The following is a 23,343-nucleotide window of genomic DNA, read 5'->3' as shown; positions in this document are numbered from 1 at the left end:
TTATGAAGAGTGGCATTTATCGGGTCGTTGGATTTCTGCAATCCATACAATGCAGTGATCTTATCTTGGAGGGTGCATGATGTTATGATCTTTGCTCCCGAATCATCATGACTCCTAAGGGTGCCATCATTGCCTACCTTGCTGAGTATGCGATTGCTGAGATGTTTGGAATTCCACGTGGAGCGGACATGAAAGATATAACTAATGATGAATATGAAGACCAATATAAGAAGAAGACGGATGCGTGCAAAACCATAGTGAACAAGGAATGGATGATCGAGCCTAGGACTCATCATTCCAAGGCTTCCAAGACACTCATGTGCATAGACTTCAAAGATGAATACAGTGATTTAGTATTCCTGCTTAACCAAGTGATGGGTATGCCACAGGGTGCAATATACGATGGATGGATGTTCTATTTCATCCAGGATTGTCTAAAAGGAACATTGATAAATTGGTCTAGAGTCATAAGTGACAATTTGGATTTTCAGCTGAGGAATGTGGAGCGATCCAAGTCATTCGCTATGACTTCCTATTTGGTATACCTGCTTGCACGATTTGTTACTTACAAGGGATTGATATGCAGAGGTGAAGTCGGGAATGGACAAGGACAATTCAGGAGCTATGAGTGCTATCCACAATTGAACATGTATCGAATTGAAGGTTATAAGAGAGTGAATGATGTATTCACAATGTACATAACGTGAATGTTGCAAGGTGGAGTCCTGTTGTGACGTATTCACACATCGCCCCATTGCAAATGGGGACCCCTACTTTTTCGCTTTCTAGGGTTTGTTTTCTTGGTCTTTTAGGTTCTTGTCTATTAACCTTTGCATTTGGGGTGTTGTCAGAGGGATCATTAAGATAGAAGGCTCTGCTTGAGCTAGGGTGAGTCAGTGGATGCTCTAGGTCAGGGTTTCTTTGAAAGTCTTCCTTAGGTCAAATTTTGTTCTTATTACTAGTTGTGTCATGTTTGAGTTTGAGGAGGTCTGTGAAGTTTTGTGAGTTAGTATCATCTTTTGAGGGTTTGAGATTGGTCCAACTAATAAACGATGAAGTCCTATGCATGATTTGATGTGAAGTTGACCTATTTGTCTTTTGAAGATGCCTTGGACAAGTCTAGACTTGGAAATTTGATGAAAAGGTCGAAATTTGAGCTGAAAATAGAAATTTCGCTCCTGACCCTTCCAAAGGGGCCAAAGCGAAATTCTAGGATAGGTCTTGTCCTTCCAAAGATACTTGGGTGAAATGGCTAAGATGTCTTTGTAATCCAAATTTTGAGCCAGGAACTCTTCAAGGTGGTTTATTAGGGGTATGGTCAATGTGATTGAGGGAAAACTTTGAATGTTTGAGTGGTGTCTAAGGCAAATTCACCAATTTCGCTCTTGACCCTTCCAAAGGGTCCAGAGCGAAATTTTACAAAGGACCTAAGATTTGACCCAAGTCATTGAATAGTTGGGTGAATTTGCAAGGATATGGAAGGAAATGGATCAAGGGGTGAGTCTAAGGCAAAGTCAAGTCAAATTCAAGGTAAATTAAGCCTAAAGAAGGAATTTCGCTCCTGAACCTTCCAAAGGGTCCATAACGAATTCCTCCATAAGACATTCCACCTTGACCCAAACTAGGAACTAACTCATTCACAGGAATTAGTGAAGGCAAAACACTTGTTTGGATAAGGAAATGTGGGAAATGAAGTCAAGATTTGAGCCCAAAGATGAATTTCGCTCCTGACCCTTCCAAAGGGTCCAGAGCGAAATTCTTGTACGACCCTATTTCGTCACAAAATCTTGAAGTAAATGCCAATTTGAGGAGCAAATTGACTTGATAATGATAGGAGGAGGCCTGAGAAGTTATATCCAAGGCAAGAAAGGGAGAAAAGAAGTGTAGAATGAGCTCAAGGAAGAATTTCGCTCCTGACCCTTCCAAAGGGTCCAGAGCGAAATTCCCATCACCTCTATGTTCCTCCTTGTTATGGCCAAGGTTTTTGACTTCTAAGGCATGGTTGGAAGGATTTTGATGTGTTCTTGCCTTTGAAAGATGGATTGAGGCAATGGAGTAGTGAAAATCAACCCAAAATAGGAATTTCGCTCCTGACCCTTGCAAAGGGTCCAGAGCGAAATCCTTAATTTGACCCTCTATTTTGCCTAAGACATTGAAAGGACCTTGTTTTGAGTTAAGAGGATGGCAAATTCACTTGATTGTGGTGAGGAGAGATGGGTTTGATCAAGTTTGAAGGTGAATTGAATGGAAGAAGTATGAAATCAACCTAGAACAAGAATTTCGCTCCTGACCCTTCCAAAGGGTCCAGAGCGAAATTCTCCATAGACATCATTTTCTTCTTTGTTTAGACCAAAATCTTTGTTCCTTGGACATAGTGAGGGTAGATTGACATGTTTTTGCCTTTTGAAGTGATTGAAAGCAAAGGAGATGAAGGATTTTGTCCAAGATCATGAATTTCGCTCCTGACCCTTCCAAAGGGTCCAGAGCGAAATTCCTCAAACCACCTATTTTCTCCTTGTGTGGAGTCAAAAAATTGGTTCTTATGGCGTGGTTGAGGGTGGAGTGATGTATTTTTGCCTTTCAAGATGAATTGAAGTTAAGGAAATGAAGGATCAAGCTTAAAACTTGAATTTCGCTCCTGACCCTTCCAAAGGGTCCAAAGCGAAATTCTCAAAATCTCCCTTTTCTCCCAATTTCATGTTGAGCCAAGTGTTGATCAGGGTGAATTGAACTTGAAGATACCACTAGGCATGTCTTTGAATAGCTTTTGATCATCAAAAGTGAAGATTTTGAGCTAGAGCATGAATTTCGCTCCTGACCCTTCCAAAGGGTCTAGAGCGTAATTCTAAATAGGTCCTGTCCTTGGCCATGGTCTGGAGCGAATTTATCCTTTCAGGCCTTCCTGAGAATCAAGCGAGTGTTGTCTTCATGAGAGAGGAATCCAAAGGTGAGAATCATGGCAAAGCAAGGTAAAAAGAAGGTAGAGTTCAACCTAAAGGAAGAAAATCGCTCCTGACCCTTCCAAAGGGTCTAGAGCGAATTTCTTCATAAGACACTATTCCTTGCTCCAATCTACAAGCTAGTGCATTCCCAAACAATTTTGAAGCCCAAAAACTTGTTCTTAATGACTCAAGGTAGGAAGGATAGACCTAAGTGAGGGAAAGCAAGCAAAGTATGAATTTCGCTCCTGACCCTTCCAAAGGGTACAGAGTGAAATATCTCAAAAACACCTAATTCACTCATGATGGAGGCCAAAATATGAATTCTTAGGCATTGGTGGAGCAAAGATTAAAGTGTACTTACCTTGAGAAGTAATTTGGAGTAAGGAAGGGATGGAATTGTGTCCTAATCATGAATTTCGCTCCTGACCCTTCCAAAGGGTCCAGAGCGAAATCCTAAGATGGCCTAAATTCTTGCCAAAAACACTTTGAAATTGACATCACTTAAAGGGCTAGTTGTGAGATCATGATGGGAGGAGGTTTGAAGGTTAAGTCCAAGATTGTGAAATGTTGAAAATAAGGTCTAATTGAGCAAAATAGCAAAAATCTCTCCCGACCCTTCCAAAGGGTCCACAGCGAAATTTCTTTTAGGGCTTGTCCCTAGAGAGGATCCTAAGCGAATTCCATTTTGATGCCTTCATGTTAATGATTTAAGGTAAGAAATGCTATGTTGGGATAAATATATCATGTATACTTAATCATCTTTTGGTTTGTTTTGCAAATGGAAGAAGATCAGGCCAGGACAAGGACGACCTATTCCAGTACCATCATCATCAAGGACACTTCAAAATTGTTCAAATGCATGGAGGAGGACTCAAGGTGCTTCTAAAGCATTGGAAGACTTCAAGTGTTCAAGGAGAAGAGGGATCTTACAAGCACTTCAAGGAGAAATATGTTTCCAGAGAAGGAGTGACTTGACCATGAGGTGGCTTCATCAAACACATGGGAGTCAAGGAGAGGTACATCATTCATCAAGCGCATCAAAGACAAAGGAGGATCAACCAAGGTCAGTGCAAGGGTATGTTGAAGAAGCAGATAGTTTCAGAAGAGTTAATCAAAGTTAGCTTCTTAGCATCACCAAATTGAGTATCAAAAGAGATATGAACAAGTACCAGATAAGGTGGCATCCCAATCACTGTTCCTCTAGTCAGATAGGTCCACCTCAGCATGTCCAGATTCAATGTACCTGACTCACTAGTGATGGCACAAACTTTGGTGTACCTACCCCTGCTTCCTGTTGGTCCATGCTTATGAAATGTAATTTTCTGATTGGCTAAGGGAGTTTGTTACAACAAACCCTAATTAGAGTTTCCATCTTGTAATCATAGTCATTGATTCTAAATCAATCAGAGCCATTGAAATGTAAGGAGCTCTCTATATAAAACTTTGGCTCTTCATTTGTAAAGGTTAATCTAGTTAGTTCATAGAGGTTAGAATAGCTAATGATTAATAGCAAATAGAATAGCAATTAGAGTAGATTAGGAGAAGGCAAGAAATTGTTGCCTAAATTGTAAATGAATTCCATTTTCATTGAAGATATGGTGAAATATGTTGTCCCTTTGTAATGTGCATGGTTTCTTGTTGAATCTTCATATTAGATGGTAGATAATTAGATTGAATGAAGGAAGTTATTGGTGCAGGGGCACAAGACTAAAATTAATCATTTCTTCTTCAATGAATTTCATGTTTTGTTTCAAGGTGTTGTAAGGGACCTTAGAATCCCATTTTCATGTTTATTTTGGATAATAAAGTCCTCATAGTCCATTTTTGTAAGGCCTAGTGGCCTAGGGTGCTTTATAAACTCTATGGTCAACTATGGTCAAAAGGACTTAGGATGTGTGGATTTAGTGATTCAAGTGTATTTTGGTCTAATTAGGTCCAAAATAATATGTTTAGGCTCCTAGGTCTATGTTTGAAGATAGTTTGTTGGTAAAATACAAAATTGTCAAAAAATTGACAAATGTTGTCAATATTGGTGAACAACTTTTTGAAAAGTTGTTAAAATCAATTCCTAACATTCACAACCACCTGATTTCGGTTGGAACATGTTGGGATGGCTATATTATGCCTCAACAAACCAATTTGGAGGTTGGTTGAAGAATAATGTGAAAGTTGATAATTTGAAGCAATAAAAATTCTGTATTTTCCTGCAAATTTGCTGCTATTTTGGTTGGTACGGGCTTGTATGATCTGAAAACTGAAAAATTCTTCCATGATGAGTTAGAGGGGTGAAATACCTTTCATTTGAGTCCAACTAGAGCATTTGAAGTGGAGAAATAAGCGAGATATCAAAGTTTTAGTGAAGACAGCCCGTGAAAGGGCATAAACCTAGGGTTTCACATTTCTTTTCCCTTTTCTTCCATTTTAACCATGAAAAAAATCTAAAACTCGGTTGGATGGAAGATTTGGGACTGTATTTTAAGATTTTATTTGTTTCAAACCTGGAGGAAGTGTTTGGAAAGAGCAGAAATTAAAAGAAGCCAGACATCTCTATGTGGCTGGCAATGCAAAAGTAGTAAAAAGACACAAAAAAAACCCCATAACTATTGGTGAATTGTAAACCAGTGTATAAAACCTTGGAATTGGCATTATTTTGGATTCCCATAAATTCTCAAAGTCATACTTTTCTGATATGGTGTGTAAAAATGGTACTTCCTTCATTAAGTGCTTGAATTAGTCCTTGTTGTCATCATTGAGGGTTTGGTAGAAATGTGGTTTGTTGAAGCCTTCAAGCCCTTTCCTTTTGGAAAAAGTGCTGCCCAGGGGAGTGTATTTGATGTGTGCAATAAAATCTAGGTGTCCTTTGGAGATTTTGTGTTGTAAGCCAAAAAGTTGTTTTTGGAGACTAGTGGGCCTAGAGAGCCAAATTGGGCTTGGATACCTTGGGGACTTGGAGGAGAAAACCAGAGGGTGGATTTGGATATTTTATGATCCATTAGACCTATCAAACCTGTACAAGGCTTTGGGAAACATATAAACCTTACTTGGAGGGGAGTGAGCCATTTGAGCACTTTTTGAGCATTTTGCCTGTGGGGTTGTTAATCCATTAATGGTGACTTTTGTGAAATGTCTCAATGGGGGGTTATGGGGAAGGAAAAATATGTGTTGAGATGTTATATTTGTTCTTGTAAGGTGTGAGGTCTGGTTGGGAGAACCTCTTTTCCCAAAGGGGTAGTGTTGCCTATTGAGCAAGTGAGCAATTTGGGTTTTTCCAAGTTGTGTAGACCATACCTCTACATCAATTGGTATCAGAGCAAGTGTGATCCTTAGGAGAAGGATTGTTTCAGTTTAGCCATGTCAGGGGAAGAAGAAGAGGGTGAGTTGTCCTCAAGGATGACTAATGCACAAATAGTGAAGTTTTTGAAGGATCAAAACTTGGTTCACAAGATTGATTCCTTGCAGAAGGAGGTTGATAGACTTAATGGGGAACTTCGTAAGAAAAGTGGTGGAAACTTTGATTTTGTTGAAGAGGGGAGTGATGAGGAACCCCTTGAGCAGGATAAAGAAGAAGAAGTGCCTGCTGATCAGAGACTACTTGTGAAGACCTTGAAGGCCATGGAGAGAAGGACCATGGATGTTAGGTTGGACCTACCTTCCTATGATGGAAACTTGAATCCAGATGCTGCTGTGGATTGGATTGATGCCCTCACAAGCTTCTTTGAATGTGAAGACATACCTGAAAATCAGAGAGTTAAGATTGCTAAGTCTAAGTTGAAGGGACCAGCCCTTACATGGTGGAATTTCACTCAAGATGATAGGGTGAAGGAGAAGAAGAATCCAGTGACCACTTGGAAGAAGATGGTTGCATTGATCAAGGATGCATATGTTCCTGATGATTATGAAGTCCAACTTCATAAGAGGAGAATGAGTTTGAGACAAAAGGAGATGAGTGTCTCAGATTATACTCAAGAGTTCCATAAATTGGTGATGAAGTCCAAGGTAGTGGAGCCTGAATGTGTGAAGCTTGCAAGATATTTGCAAGGGTTGAGAATTACCATTCAAGATGAACTCAGTCTAAGCAGCCCTCCCACAGTCCAAAAATGCTTTCAACTTGCTTTGAAGGTTGAGGAGAAACTCAAGAGGAAGAGTGATCAAAGTGGAAGAGGGAGAGGGCAAAAAGACTTTGGAAATAGGGGCAGAAATATGTCTCAAGGAAGAGGACAAGGTTCCAAAGACCTTGGTGAATCAAGTCAAGGAAATGAACAAGGGGAAGGCAGCTCTAGAGGATCTTTCAGAGGAAAGAGAGGAAGCTTTAGAGGAAGAGGTAGTGGAAGAGGCCTAGAAGGCATAAAATGCTATAGGTGTCATCAAATGGGGCATGTTGCATCCAAATGTCCAGAGAAGGCAAACAAACAAGGTGAAAGGAGAGCAAATTTGGTGAGAGATGAAGACACACATAGTGTTCACTCTCATGGATCCTTTGTGCAGCCTGAACAAGGAGAGATCATGATGATGAGGAGGACATTGATCAAAGCACCTAGTCCACTAGAGCCACCCCAAAGGAAGGCACTTTTTAGAACTACTTGTAGAAGTGGTGACAAAGTATGTCGTGTGATGATTGATTCAGGTTCTACTGATAATTTGCTGTCCATTGAGGCAGTAGAGAAACTAAAATTGAAGAGGATTAAGCATCCAAGACCCTACAAGGTCTCATGGCTTACAAAGGGGCAGCAAACCATCATTGAAGAACAAGCATGGGTGGAGTTTTCTATTGGCAAGTACAAGGACAAGGTACTTTGTGACATTGTACCCATGGATGCATGCCATTTGCTGCTTGGCAGGCCATGGCAATATGACATGAAGTCAAGGCATGATGGTGAGAAGAACACATACACCATTTGGTATAAAGGTGAGAAGGTAACTTTACTACCCCTACCTGATAATGGTGAAGAAGCAAAGGACTCTAAAATCATGTTTGTAGGTGAGAAAGAGTTTTTAGAATGCTTGAAAGAGGAGGATACTCCTTGTTATGCTTTGGTTGTGTTGCCAAAACAGGAAGAAAAGAAGGTGCACAAAAAGAAGGAAGAATCTAGGAGGATAGGACCAAAGGAGGTGGCTGATTTGCTTGAGACCTACAAAGACATTGTAACCAAGGAGTTACCTGATTCCTTACCTCCTATTAGAGAGATTAGCCATAACATTGATCTGATTCCCGGGGCTATACTTCCCAATAAGGCTGCCTATAAGTTAACACCCCAACAAAATGAGGAAATGGCAAGACAAATCCAGGAACTCTTAGATAAGGGTTTGATTTCTAAAAGTATGAGTCCATGTGCTGTTCCAGCTGTGCTAGCACCTAAGAAAGAAGGTACATGGAGGTTATGTATAGACTCAAGGGCCATTAACAGGATCACTATCAGGTATAGGTTCCCTATGCCTAGGATTGAGGACTTGTTGGATCATCTAGGGGGTGCAAGGTGGTATTCAAAGGTGGATTTGAAGAGTGGATACCATCAGATCAGAATAAGGGCTGGAGATGAATGGAAGACAGCATTCAAGACTAATGAAGGCCTCTATGAATGGAGGGTTATGCCCTTTGGTTTGTCCAATGCACCTAGTACATTCATGAGACTCATGAATGAGGTCTTGAAACCTTTTCTTGGTAAATTTGTCATTGTTTACTTGGATGATATTCTCATATTCAGTAAGAATAGAGATGAACATGTGCAACATTTGAATTTGGTCCTTAAAAGATTGCAAGAGGCTAAGCTCCTAATCAATATAGACAAGTGTCTTTTCATGCAGGAAGAGTTGGTGTATCTTGGTTTCATTGTTTCAGGTGGAAGTGTCAAGATGGATCCTGAGAAGGTGGAGAGCATCTTGAATTGGCCTTCTCCAAGGTCAATGACTGAAGTTAGAAGCTTCCATGGCTTGGCTTCCTTTTACAGGAAGTTTATAAGAGGCTTTAGCCAAGTTTGTGCACCTATCCTAGATACAATCAAGGGAGGACGAAAGTGCAAGTTTGTATGGACCAAGGAGGCTGAGGAGGCTTTTCAAAGTCTCAAACAAAAGGTAGCAAAGCAGCCTATACTTGCTTTTCCAGATTTTCAAAAGGTTTTTACTATTGAATGTGATGCATCTAATGTTGCAATAGGGGCTGTTTTGAGTCAAGAGGGTAGGCCCATTGCATTCTTTAGTGAGAAACTTAATGAGGCAAAGAGAAAGTATTCCTCATATGATTTGGAAATGTATGCACTTGTACAAGCTTTGAAAAAGTGGAGGCATTACCTCCTTCCAAAAGAGTTTGTTGTTTTTACAGACAATCAGGCACTTAGCTTCTTGAATAGCCAAGAGAAGTTGAGTCACAAGCATATGAAATGGGTAGAATCAATCCAAGCATATACCTTTACAATCAAACACAAAAAGGGAGTTGCAAACAAGGTGGCAGATGCCTTGAGTAGAAGATCCTTGACAGTGCAAGAGGTGAAGTTGCAAAGTGTGGGGATTGACTCCTTGAAAGGTATGTATGAAGGTGATGAAGACTTTCATGAAATTTATAAAGTTTGTTCTGATTTTTCTGAAGCATACCATGTTGAATATGCTGATTACTTGATCCAAGATGGTTTATTGTTCAAAGGACATCAACTATGCATTCCTAGGTGTTCAATGAGGGAGAACATTGTGAAAGAAAAACATTGTGGAAGCATGAGTGGACATTTTGGTTTGGATAAAACTCTTGAGCAGGTACGAAGACATTATTATTGGCCTAAAATGCAGGTTGATGTGAGAAGATTTGTAGAGACTTGCAGCATTTGTCAAAAGGCTAAGGGTACTTCCACCAATGCTGGTTTGTATCAACCATTACCCATACCTACAAGGCCTTGGGAAAGTTGTAGTATGGATTTTGTAATGGGGCTGCCTAGGACTCAAAAGGGATTTGATAGCATCTTTGTTGTTGTTGATAGGTTCAGTAAGATGGCACATTTCTTGCCATGTAAGAGCACAAGTGATGCAACCTATGTAGCAAATTTGTTTTTCAAAGAGATTGTGAGGATTCACGGACTTCCTCTAACAATTGTGTCTGACAGAGATGTGAAATTCATTGGCCACTTTTGGAGAACCTTATGGAAGAGGTTGGGAACAAACTTGAACTTTAGTTCAGCCTACCATCCACAAACAGATGGGCAAACTGAAGTTGTGAATAGGTCCTTGGGAAACCTATTAAGATGTTTGACAAAGCAATATGGAGAGAAGTGGGATGTTGTACTTCCACAAGCTGAATTTGCATTCAATGACTCTGTGAATAGGAGTACAGGAAGGAGTCCATTTCAGATTGTGTATGGGCAAAATCCAAGAGGCATCTTGGAGTTGAGAGACCTTCCACATGATGGGCAAATAAGTGCTCATGGAGAGCAATTTGCTGATAGCATGAAGGAGATCCATGATCAAGTACGGTTGGCACTTGAAAAGAGCTCTCAAAAGTACAAGGAGATTGCTGATAAGAAGAGGAGAGATGTACAATTTCAGATTGGTGATATGGTGTGGGTGTATTTGAGGAAGGAAAGATTACCAAAGGGGAAGCATACTAAGTTACTCATGAAGAAAGTGGGTCCTTGCAAAGTGTTGAAGAAGCATGGGTTGAATGCCTATGAGATTGCTCTTCCTCCTAATCTTGGTATTTCTCCTATTTTCAATGTATGTGATCTAACACCATATAAAGGTAATGTTGTTGCAGGTATGGACTTTCAGATTGAAGAAGTTCAAGAGGATATGGCTGCCATACCTCATCATGCACCAAAGAAACTTGAGAAAATCATTGATGAGAAAGTCATCAAGAAGACCAGAAACAAAGAGTACAAACAATACCTTGTGAAATGGGTAGGAAAACCTGTTGAAGAGGCTGTATGGATGGATGAGGCAGAGATTCTGAAGCATGGTACTTCATTGGACCAACTTATCTCATGTGGAAATGAGATCAGCCCACCCTGGGAGTATGGTGCAGGGGCACAAGACTAAAATTAATCATTTCTTCTTCAATGAATTTCATGTTTTGTTTCAAGGTGTTGTAAGGGACCTTAGAATCCCATTTTCATGTTTATTTTGGATAATAAAGTCCTCATAGTCCATTTTTGTAAGGCCTAGTGGCCTAGGGTGCTTTATAAACTCTATGGTCAACTATGGTCAAAAGGACTTAGGATGTGTGGATTTAGTGATTCAAGTGTATTTTGGTCTAATTAGGTCCAAAATAATATGTTTAGGCTCCTAGGTCTATGTTTGAAGATAGTTTGTTGGTAAAATACAAAATTGTCAAAAAATTGACAAATGTTGTCAATATTGGTGAACAACTTTTTGAAAAGTTGTTAAAATCAATTCCTAACATTCACAACCACCTGATTTCGGTTGGAACATGTTGGGATGGCTATATTATGCCTCAACAAACCAATTTGGAGGTTGGTTGAAGAATAATGTGAAAGTTGATAATTTGAAGCAATAAAAATTCTGTATTTTCCTGCAAATTTGCTGCTATTTTGGTTGGTACGGGCTTGTATGATCTGAAAACTGAAAAATTCTTCCATGATGAGTTAGAGGGGTGAAATACCTTTCATTTGAGTCCAACTAGAGCATTTGAAGTGGAGAAATAAGCGAGATATCAAAGTTTTAGTGAAGACAGCCCGTGAAAGGGCATAAACCTAGGGTTTCACATTTCTTTTCCCTTTTCTTCCATTTTAACCATGAAAAAAATCTAAAACTCGGTTGGATGGAAGATTTGGGACTGTATTTTAAGATTTTATTTGTTTCAAACCTGGAGGAAGTGTTTGGAAAGAGCAGAAATTAAAAGAAGCCAGACATCTCTATGTGGCTGGCAATGCAAAAGTAGTAAAAAGACACAAAAAAACCCCATAACTATTGGTGAATTGTAAACCAGTGTATAAAACCTTGGAATTGGCATTATTTTGGATTCCCATAAATTCTCAAAGTCATACTTTTCTGATATGGTGTGTAAAAATGGTACTTCCTTCATTAAGTGCTTGAATTAGTCCTTGTTGTCATCATTGAGGGTTTGGTAGAAATGTGGTTTGTTGAAGCCTTCAAGCCCTTTCCTTTTGGAAAAAGTGCTGCCCAGGGGAGTGTATTTGATGTGTGCAATAAAATCTAGGTGTCCTTTGGAGATTTTGTGTTGTAAGCCAAAAAGTTGTTTTTGGAGACTAGTGGGCCTAGAGAGCCAAATTGGGCTTGGATACCTTGGGGACTTGGAGGAGAAAACCAGAGGGTGGATTTGGATATTTTATGATCCATTAGACCTATCAAACCTGTACAAGGCTTTGGGAAACATATAAACCTTACTTGGAGGGGAGTGAGCCATTTGAGCACTTTTTGAGCATTTTGCCTGTGGGGTTGTTAATCCATTAATGGTGACTTTTGTGAAATGTCTCAATGGGGGGTTATGGGGAAGGAAAAATATGTGTTGAGATGTTATATTTGTTCTTGTAAGGTGTGAGGTCTGGTTGGGAGAACCTCTTTTCCCAAAGGGGTAGTGTTGCCTATTGAGCAAGTGAGCAATTTGGGTTTTTCCAAGTTGTGTAGACCATACCTCTACATCAGTTATTGAATGCACTCAAGTGGAATCCGCCTAGTCCAAACCACTAGCCTCTTGCTGATTGTAAGGGCACCCTGCGTCGTCAACTGGCATTGAATGAGCTTAATCTTGAGTCGTTATGCATCTATTGTTCACGCGTTAACTTGAATGGTGATCAGTGTCTGATGGTGTACGATTTGAATATATTTGAAGCATCCCTTAGAAGATCGCATTGAGTTGGTGTTGGATTGTTCAACTTGATGGTGAGACCCAGCCCAGTAGGACTCCACCTAGTCGTTCATCCATCTTCTTGCATTCTAGGTCCTAGAATAGATTCTCTAAACCTTATTCTTTTTGCCATTTCTTTATCTTCCAGCTAGTAGATAGGACTTGAGTTTCAACAAATCAAACGCTCAGGTATTGGAACGTAAGTCCCCTTGTGATTCCAGCAAGATCACATCACACCAACAAAACTTATTCACACGTAGAGACCCTACATATAAGAACCTTGGAGTTGCCTCAATTGATCCTTAGGCGAAGTCTTCAACATTCGGGGAAAATTTGTTCAAGAGACGATAAGATACCTTGGTATTTTATTCTGTGTTCGTATGTGCATGAAAAAAACATCAACAAGTCCACAGGAGGTTGTCCAAGGAGGCAACAAAGTTGATAGAGATATATGGATCGTGGTATATACATTTTTCCACTTTCACATACCTTAGGATTCATGGATTTCAATCCGAACCCTACAGGCTTCCTAGGTATCCTTTTGATAGAGTGATCTTGTTGGAAGTGGTGAGACAGCTTCTGGAGTCTAATTCTATCAAGAAGGAAAAGCACAAAACGAGCATGTCATTTCCTATTTCAGTTGGGAAGACATTGGAGGTTTGCCAATCCGCCTTAGCAGCCAATGAGGAACTTGCATTCTATCGATTTTCAACATACAAGAGAAGAGAAAGGTTTGATCCAGATAAGAAAGTTGGAAGCATCAGGGGAGAAAATTTCATCCACAAGGTAAACATAGAAGATTATTGGGCCAACCCGATGGACGAACAGGCAGTAAAGAGAAGAATGTGGTCTAGAATGTCAATGGATTTCATGAGGAAGTGTGGACTTTTCCTCATTCCTGACCAAGTGTTAGATGACATGGATCATACGCATCCACAATATGAAAATGAAATGAAGAAAAGGCGATTCTATTGCCTAATTGGTCAAAACCAGAAAAAATAGATTTGAATGTATTGATGAGAGAGGTCTTGAGTTTCTCCTGAGCATGGGTGGATATTTAGATGAACATATTAGTTGATATGGGTGTTACCTTCACTTATGAAAAGATGAAACCGAAGGAATCCTCTTCCGAAGATGATCAGAGGACTATCAGTGATATCAAGATTCATGTGGATGAGGAAAGTCAAGCTCTCAAGAGAAGGAAGAACACACCAGGAGAAGTCAAGGCTAGAGGGAAGAAGATTGAGGAGGTCAAGTAGAAGAAGCAAAAGACTATCATTTCTTCACCTATCATTCCTTCACCACCCCTCAGTGTCTCATCAATCAAGGAAGTTGAAGTGCTAGAACAAAACAAGGAGACTGAGCAATGTTCCAGCACAATGATACTACTAGAGAATATTCAGGATTTACATGCCACATCGACATCTGCTCCACATAATGAGGATGATGATCAGCGAGGATCCCCTACTATCCTTTTGGAGGTTAGTTTGGGAAAGAATGTATACGATTTGACCAGGGATAATGATGATGATGATGATGATGATGTTATCTTGGCATTGAGAGGGCTTAATCGAGAGATGTGTCTCGATGGTGGTATGGAGATGACCGCTATTCTTGATTGGCAGATGAAGAGTATGGAGAAAAGTAAGAAGATGATAGAGGTGCAGCCTATTGATGACATTGATGACTACTTAGCTAGGAGCAATAAGGAGAGAGAACTTAAGAGAGCTGAGATTTTGTCACACATAGCTAGAGATGAGACAAGAATGTGGATTGCGCAGGTGGTTGTTCCAATTGGAGGTGTGACAACGGACATTGCTACTCCCATGGATTTCCAGATTACTTCAGTTGCCCTTGGCCATGCTACAAAAGAGAAGGAATTTTAGGAGGTTGGTGACACCCTTAAGACTATCAGTGCGAGATTGGATGGAGAAATAGAGAAAGGAGAGAAGTACGAAGCATAGAATATCAGACTTAGAGATTACATTGTAGGGATAAGGCGTGATAATCCCACCCTTATTTCCCCTATTGCAATTGATCGTGAACTACATTCACATTATGAGGCAGCGAGAGATACACTCTCGAAGGTGGAGAAATGGATTGAAAATACAAAGAGACAGGCGGATGATTTCCTTACTCAATTTGTCCAGGCATTTGACAAGACAACAAGGCTCATATTCAGAATATAGTATTTGGAGGGAATTTGGGAAGAATTTTGACCTATTCAGGTGAAGACTATTCGACGCCTCAGAGCTTTGAATAAGATTCCTAAGTCTACATTGGTCAGGGAGAATGTTGTGCACAATGGAGATAGATACAATTTCCATGGTTAGTATTGTTCATTAGCCATGAAGAAATAAACTTATGAGAGCGCACAACTGAGTTATGCAGAGATGGAAGGATCAACTCATGATATTCAGTTGAGGATCCTTGCCTCAATTGAGGAGTTATTGGGGGTTGATGTCAGTGAAGCCAATGGTTTACACTTAGCAAAATTAAGAGACAAAATGAAATTCATGTATTTCAATCATTTGGACTCTTTGAAGAAGAGTTAGATAGATGATTTGGTCCCTTTGTTGATTCATGTTTATAATTCGCATAAGTTTACGCTAGATTGGGAGAACACTTTGGATGCTTGCTCGAATGCTTTGGACGTGATCGATTTACAACATGATACCTTACCTAGCATTTCCATGCAGGAGTTAGATTCTGTATTGGCTAGATTCTTGGAGTATGCTAGGAGAGAGAGAGATGCAGGACAAAATCTTCTAGAAGATTCCCTATTTGATGACTAGGTGTCTTTTTATTGGGCCATATGTTGGTGGCTCCATTTTTTATGTAAACCATAATTAGGGAAATTCTAGGGTTTTGTTGGCATGATCTTGGCCCTTGATTTAGTTTTAATCTTGGCCATCCATTTTGTATGAGACTCTATATATACCTCATTGCCTCTCATTTGTAAGAGAGAATTTTTGTAGAATTGTTGGTATATGTTGCATCTTTTTTAATATAAATCATTGTTCGATTTGATGGTGATTTTTTTTTCAAGTGTTTTTTTGCAGTCAAGGTTCTCAATTCCTCCAAGTTAGATTAGAATTTTAGATTTAGAATTTGCTTTCAATGTTTGTTAGATTGAATGAAAAATTTATTGAGTATATTTGTGTGGAATCTATTAATCCATACCACTAGCCTCTTGCTGATTGTAAGTGTGTCGTGCGTGGTCAACTGAAAATTTGTGCAAACTTAACTTCGATTATTATATATCCATTGTTATGCATCAATTTGGATGGTCTCAATACTTGATGGTAATAGTTTGAAAATCTATGGAGTATACCTTAGATGATTGCACTAAGCTTGTGTCAAAATATGTTCGACTTGATGGTGAGACCTTGCCTAGTTTGATTCCACTAAATTTTGTTCATCATTTCCTACATTCCTAGGCTTAGAATAGATATCTTGAACCCTATTCACTTTTGCCATTTTTTTAGAAAGTCTTGTTAGAATTGAATCAAGCTTCAGTGCAAAATCCTAAGTCATCAACATACCTATCCTAATCCATGATAAGATTGAGCATTCATGTACAATGTAAGTCCCCTTGTGATTCTAGCATTATCACATCAAGCCACTGAACTTATGCACATGTCAAGACCTGACATTTGATAACCTTGGAGTTGTCTCATTTGATCTCGAAGCATAACATATGAGAGACTTTGTTCAAGAGAAGGTAAAGTACTTTGGTATTTTATTCTGAATGTTATGCACATAAAACACACATCAACATGACCTTTATACCCAAATTGTGAACTTCATTTCTCATTTCCTTGGTCATCCTTTCCGCCACAAGATTGAGTTGTATCTATTGTCTCCGTCTAGGGTTCTTCCTGACTTGGGATCTCTTATGTCCTTTCTTCTTCTATGTTCTTTATTTCCTTTTGCAAGTCATACAAGCCGAACAAACTCCGCAGGAAATACCCCCGCATCTGGTTTTGATGTCAAAAGAAGTGGATGTCATAACCATTTTGAAGCGTAAAGCGGAGGCTATGGATGAATGGGTGCAGGATGTTTTGTCCTAGGTAAAAAGAATGCTACAAAAGGCGGTGGACCAACACTTGGTATTGGTACAATTGTTGGACAAAATGAGCAAATTATAGTGGAGATGCGAAGAAGTATTGGAAAGGGTAGAAACGGAACTAAGGAGGCTAGCTGAGATGGGAAAAACAATCATAAGTGTCCTAATAGCCAATGGAATAATGATAGAGAAGCAGATCAGTGAGATGGAGGCCTGGAAGATACAGGAAGAATGTCAGCTAAGCAGATTAAACGAATGCATGAGTAAAGTGAAAAGGATGATAGAGACTGAATAATTCTCGAGCACAAGACAAGATACATATTGAAATTCTTATGGAATAGTTGATTGAGAATGCTATGCAAAACAGTGACAGAGTTTGAGAAATGTTGGACTCTACGAGTCTTGGACCCACAAAAGGGTGCGAGCCTGCAATTCCTCGGTGACTTAACTCAAATGGAATATACAATGAAAGAATATGAAAATATCACTAACTCTAGAGATAATGAAACCGCAGAGATAAAGTATTCATATAAGGCCCAAGAACTCAACTGCTCCTTAGTAGAAGGCTTTGAAAAGGGAGAAATATTGAAGGCTGTAGCTGCTTTCGAAAAGTATCTGCTGCGGGAATGAAAGTATGCGGGTTCTCAGTGACAAAAGCACATCCAAAGATAAAGTTTCCAAAACAAATCCGAACCAGATCCACAAACTCGAACTGGATCCAAAAAACTGAACCAAATCCACAAACCCTAACCGGGATCAGTACAAGAACCAAAAACTTAGTCTCTTTTTGTAGTTTCCATAATCTTGTTTTATTCAACAATTGGTAGGTAGAGTAGTAGTCTCTATAGCTTTTTTGTAGTTTCCATAATCTTGTTTTATTCAACAATTGGTAGGTAGAGTAGTAGTCTCTATAGCTTTGTTTTTCCAATAGAGTGGTATTAAAGCTAAGTTTCTAGATTGTAATCGAATGGTAATTAGGGAATCATGAGCTAAAATCATCTAAAATGTGTTACTTAAATTTGAAGATGGGTCTATGGGCTAAAAGTAACATATTATTTTCACTTGTCATGAGTTATCATAATCCACTTACATTCAATACCAATTGGGTACTCCATCTTATGGCATGTCATAATATGCATCATAAGTTGGTCAACAAATGTAACTCCCTATTATAGCTCTTTTATGTGTATAAATGCTTTTAGATTTCCAATGTGGGAAGCCAAAGTTCAAGAGGCCATAACTTCTGATTGGGGAGGTTGATTGGGCCAACTTTCTAAAAAAAATTAGGTCTCTTTGTGGGGCATTAGGGAACCAATGCCAAACAGCCTAGAATATTTATTTTGGTATCTATAGCGCATAAATTGAGTTTTTTAATTTTATAGCTTGAATTTTTTTTACAATCTTAACCTAAGTTACCGGGTTCTGAAGGGGGACCCCATGGGTTATGGTCCTGGTCTGGTTCCCTCTGTGTTTAGATAGAGTCCTGCCCACAGCCTGTGGGTTCGGCCCTGCGAACCCAGGCAGAATTTTGGAGAATATCAAGGAACCCAGGAAGAATTTTGGCATTGAAGTCAATTTTTTTAACTTATATAAAATGTTTTTTTTTTGTTCAAAAAGGTCTGATATGTTTTTTTTGTGAAGTGTGTTTTTAACCAAATACAAATATATAAGACTAGTTCAAATCAGCCATAATGGAATCCTAGATTTGTACCAGTGAAAAAAGAATTTAAAAGCTCGTGTCTTGGTAAAGTTAGGTCCACACTAAGCAACCAAAGAATCTTTAAGTAAAAATATTCTTATTTGCTCTGAACTTTATCCAACACTCAAAATGAAATGAGACTGGTGCATTTGCTTTCTAGTCAAAAAAATCATGAAAAAATTCAAAGAAACAAAGATGATCTAAAGGGATCCAATGTTATTAGACACCTTACCTACAAGACAGATATAAACAGAAAGCAGTGAATTATGTATTTGTTGAAAGCTGTTATTACAAAATGTGTGCTACTGCTAATATCTTGCAGCCCAAATTGGACGGTATGACCTCATTAATGAAAGTAAAAACACCTCAGCAAAGAGATAAAGTTAGGAAAACAACCTTAGAAACTTAAGGAGAATAAAATAATGTATTGAGATCATGGGGGATTGTCTAGTAAGAATTTAGCTCAACAGAAATACAGAAGCACAATTGAACTCCACTCAACACCTTTGGATTACAAACATGAAGACCATGGTATCAAAAAAACAATGTCCATGAAAAAGAAATTACCACAAAGAATTGAGCCTACACACTTTCAACAAATAGTTAGAAATTAATCTTAGGTATACATTGCTTCACGTTTTGCCTGAACTTATCTTCCAGGATCCTGGATCTAGGCATATCATGACAATTATGTAATTTCGAATTTCAGAAACGAAGATCTTATGATAAAATATTTGGCTGAATGACGAAATCTGGTTCTCTAAACTTAATATGGTGATGTATTTTGCTATGTTATTTAACTATTAGCATAGTGGTGTATTTTGAACTTAACTACTGTTGCACGCATGTATTTTTTTTATTTTTATATGTTTTTGTACCAACGAACCCAAAACCCCCAAAAAAATTTGGCCGAACCAGCAAAACCAAATCTCGAACCCGAACCCGAACCTGAACCCAAGCCCGAATCGGAACTAGCAACTTAAATCTTAACATTAGGAGCAAGTTTGAGATACCTCTCCTAACAAGCAATAAATTATACATTCTTCACTTACCCCTAGCAATCCATGACTTTCAAAATCACCCATTAGGGGATACTACAATTACATTTATCAAGAAATTATTTTTAGCATCTTTTTATCCATTGAAAGTGCTTACTTAAATTGTTGTAATCACAATTTAAAGGTAGAGAAATTGTTGTAACTACTATATAAAGGCAAAGATTTTGACATCTATGTATTCCAATTTGTTTCCATAAAAAAAATGATAAGACATCTCTGTCTCTTTCCACAAGTCATTGATGGGTGGCATTGATTCATTTAAATTTTTTACCTTCTTTGTCAATTAGGCATGCACACTTCAATACCCAAGTCCTTATACCCTTTTGGAGTGTCCTTAATTTTTCTCATCATTTCTTATCAATGTGGTGATCAAACAACATTGAAAGTCAAACCGTTTCCATTGACAAATCTTACAATGTGTTGGTCAGCAATCTCTCGTGATTCATTTTTAAATATTTTCCAGTGGTCCCTTCATTCCCTGATTTGTAATGGGATCTTCTTCATGTGTGGCAAAAATTAGGTGGCTCTCTACCATAACTTTAGGGATATGAAGAAATTGAGAAACAAGGGATCTTCTTGATCCTTTTTTTCTTATCAAAGAATGATTTTTTTAAAGGACCACTACTACTTTTGCTTGCTCATCCTCTCTAATATATTCCAACACTTTGGATGTTGGCATACGTGCATCCTTCTTGTCTTGGCAAGCTTTGATGCCCATTCTAAGGATATCACACATGGGTTCTCATTTGACCATATGAGCTTGTATATTTGACAGTTGACATTACATCCATTGTAAACCCAAATATATTTTCCACAACATGAAACTTGTATCATTTCTATATTTTTCCACAGCAATAAAATTAGGTTGTTTAGAAGTAATAATTGTATTTCTTATAGCAACAAGTTTAGAAAACAACACGAGTTAATGTATTGTAATTCATTTGAATGTAGACGAATGAAATACAGAATAAAAAAAGAGTTAGTTTGTAAATGAAAAAAGAAAACTTACCTCCAATCCAAGAATCTTCTTCCACCATCTCCTTGGCAGCAAATAAATTCTTGTATATTGTAAGAAAAACAATCTAACCACATTGGAACCTTCAATGATCAATCTTTACTACAATTTGTGCAATTACAAGCAAAAAAAACTAAATAAATAAATTCAGCAAATATATTTGATTGATGTCTTTTATTTTAAAACGAAATACAATCAATTTATTTTTGTATTTCAAGATTATCAAAATTAAAATTTCTAATTAACCTAAAAAGTCCAAAAGAAAATAAAGTAGAATTGAAAAATATGTTGGGTTCTTCCCACGTTCCCTGGGTACTGCAAAGTGCACCTGGGTTTGCCTAGGTCTTTTGAAGAGCGAAACTGGACAAATTAGGGTCCATTTTGCAGGTTCTTTGGCCATTCCTACAAGGGGCTCTGCATACTAGACCCGGATCCAGGCTGCAGGAGGGCCAAATTTGGTAATGTATCTTTTCTACCTTGCCTTATCAAAATTCTTAGTTTAAAATCTGAATATTGATTATCATCTGAAAGCTCTCAGTTTAAAATCTGAAAATTGATTCCAGTTAAATAGTTTCTGTACTTCTACAGTACTTTATGGTGACTAATATTTACATCTAGGAACTTTAGCTCTTGAAGATTGTGTTTTTCATTTACCTCTGCACAGTGGGAGTTGACAATGATTCATTGTGGTACAACTCTTAATCTGCTAGCCAAATTATTGGCAGAACTGTCTGCATTATGTTTTTTTGATGTCCACAATTAAGTGTAGGTATGTATTGGATAGAGTGAAAGAGAAAATGTTTATGATTTATGATGTTGTGCTTCAATCATCCAATAAAACTTAGGCTTCTTACAGGAAATAATTGACTTTTCGTTTGACAGTTTTGGCAGAATGGACTTTTCTTGCTTTCATATATTTCTACAGTGGATGGTGCTTTAGTTTTAGTTAAATAAAAATTATCCTGAGATTGAAAGTTAAAGGAAGAAAACTCCTCAGATTTAGAGTTTTATGCTTTAATCATTCATTAACATTAAGACATTTTGCAGGATGTAATTGAATTTTTTGTGCAACATATGGTCAATGATAGTGTGGGAGTTATTTGTAATGCTCATGTTGTACGGGCAGATCTAAGTGATTGTGGTGCACTTGAGGAGGACTGTCTTAAACTTGCAAAGTTGGCAGCTGAGGCTGTAGACTTTCCCAAAACAGGGAAGGCACCAGTAATGCCACAGTATCTGAGACCCAGACAATATCCAGATTTTATGGACAAAGTGGATTTGGTCTCTTATAGGTCAGAGAAGATTTTAGGTACACTGTATCGCAAAGTGCTGGATATGTTTGGAGAAGAGTTTGATGAACAAAAATGTTGCATTGACATTACAAATGCATCTGAAACATTGCCTTATGACAATGATTTAGAAGTCAGTGGATTTGAAGAATATATTGAAGAAGCTTGGCAATACAAATGTTCTTATGACAGACAACTTCAAGCTTTATTAGGCCAGTTCAATATTAGAAAAGAAGGGGAAATAGTCACTGGAAAGATTTCTTCCCTCTCCAAGTACAACAGCAGGCGACAGGACGAAATCAAGAAGAGGTTGCATCATGCATACAGAGCTCTGCGAAAAGAGTTTCGGTTGATTTTTGAAGGAACAATAAATTCCCAGAATTTGGAGCCTTGTGAGCAATTTAAATACAAAGCCAAAGCATCTGCATGGTACCACGTAACTTATCATTCAACATGGGTGCAGAAGACCGCTGAACACCTAACAGAACCAGGTTATTGCCCCAGTGCTCCACTTCTGAGTTTTGCATGGATTACTGTTGATTACTTAGCTCAAATAAAGTTGCAGAAGCTCTGGCCCAATGTGGATTACAGTTCAGCAATCAGATCTATTTTACCACCTTTCAGGTTGGTAACCCATAAGTAGAGTAGACATTTAATGAGGCTAAATCACTTTTAGACCTACTCATTGGGTTGGGGATACCAAGCATATGGGTTTGAAGTAGTAGGTCAATTTGTTGCCAGTGGAAAAACGGGAAAAGTTTTCAAGCATACAGCCATTGGGCAGCAAGGCAATTCTGATTTACATAGGTGCAGACTCTCTTACCAATCTTATGTGAAAGTTGTTCCAATGTTTCCTCTTGTTGTTTCTGTTGTCGTTTGATGTATTTATTAGTCCTATTAAGGCATTACCTACCCATTAGCATATCAAGCAGGATTTTAAGTTATATTGCTGCCAGCTTTGTTGGAAACTCAGTGGGAAAGTTTCCTCCCAAACAGACATTGGGCAGGAAGGCCTCTCTGCCATTATATAAGTCAAGACTCTTCTCTACCTTCTTTGGTGGGAGATGTTTCAAACTATTATTGTTCGTTTAATGTACTTGTTGTTTGAAGTATTTGTGTCCTAATGACCTATATGTGTCATTCATGCAATTGATGTATTTTTCTTCTTGGTTATATATCTACTTATGGTTCTGCAATTCATGAGAAGGGAAGATTTTTGGAAAAATTGTCAAGGATGACGTTTTTGGATTGATTTTAGAAACACATTTTGTGGGTTAATTAAGGCTAATGATAGAGATTGTAAAGTCGGTGGTTCTCATGTAGATAATTTTGTTTGTTTTATGAGATTAACAAATCATATAAGTATCAAGTTAGTACATCAAATTAGTTGATATTTGCAAAAATTAGAGTTTGGCAGAAACAACAAATCTCTTAGTAAAGATTCATGGTAGAAGGTTCAAGATTAAAAT

General features: G+C 38.3%; 1 protein-coding gene across 1 annotated transcript in view; it reads left to right on the top strand.

Moving 5' to 3' along the window:
• The window catches only part of LOC131073925 (RNA-dependent RNA polymerase 6), a 76,657-nt gene extending 53,608 nt beyond the window's left edge, over positions 1–23,049 (top strand). Inside the window, exon 2 of the mRNA XM_058010443.2 lies at positions 21,633–23,049. Within this exon, the coding sequence (XP_057866426.2) occupies positions 21,633–22,517 (885 nt within the window). The 3' untranslated portion in view covers positions 22,518–23,049. The remainder of the gene's footprint in view (positions 1–21,632) is intronic.
• Positions 23,050–23,343: the final 294 nt, after the last annotated feature.

This window comes from Cryptomeria japonica, chromosome 9 (genome assembly GCF_030272615.1).
Source record: "Cryptomeria japonica chromosome 9, Sugi_1.0, whole genome shotgun sequence".
Taxonomy (NCBI): domain Eukaryota; kingdom Viridiplantae; phylum Streptophyta; class Pinopsida; order Cupressales; family Cupressaceae; genus Cryptomeria; species Cryptomeria japonica.
The sequence above is the reverse complement of the archived record's forward strand: the minus strand, read 5'-3'. Positions and strand labels throughout refer to the sequence as shown.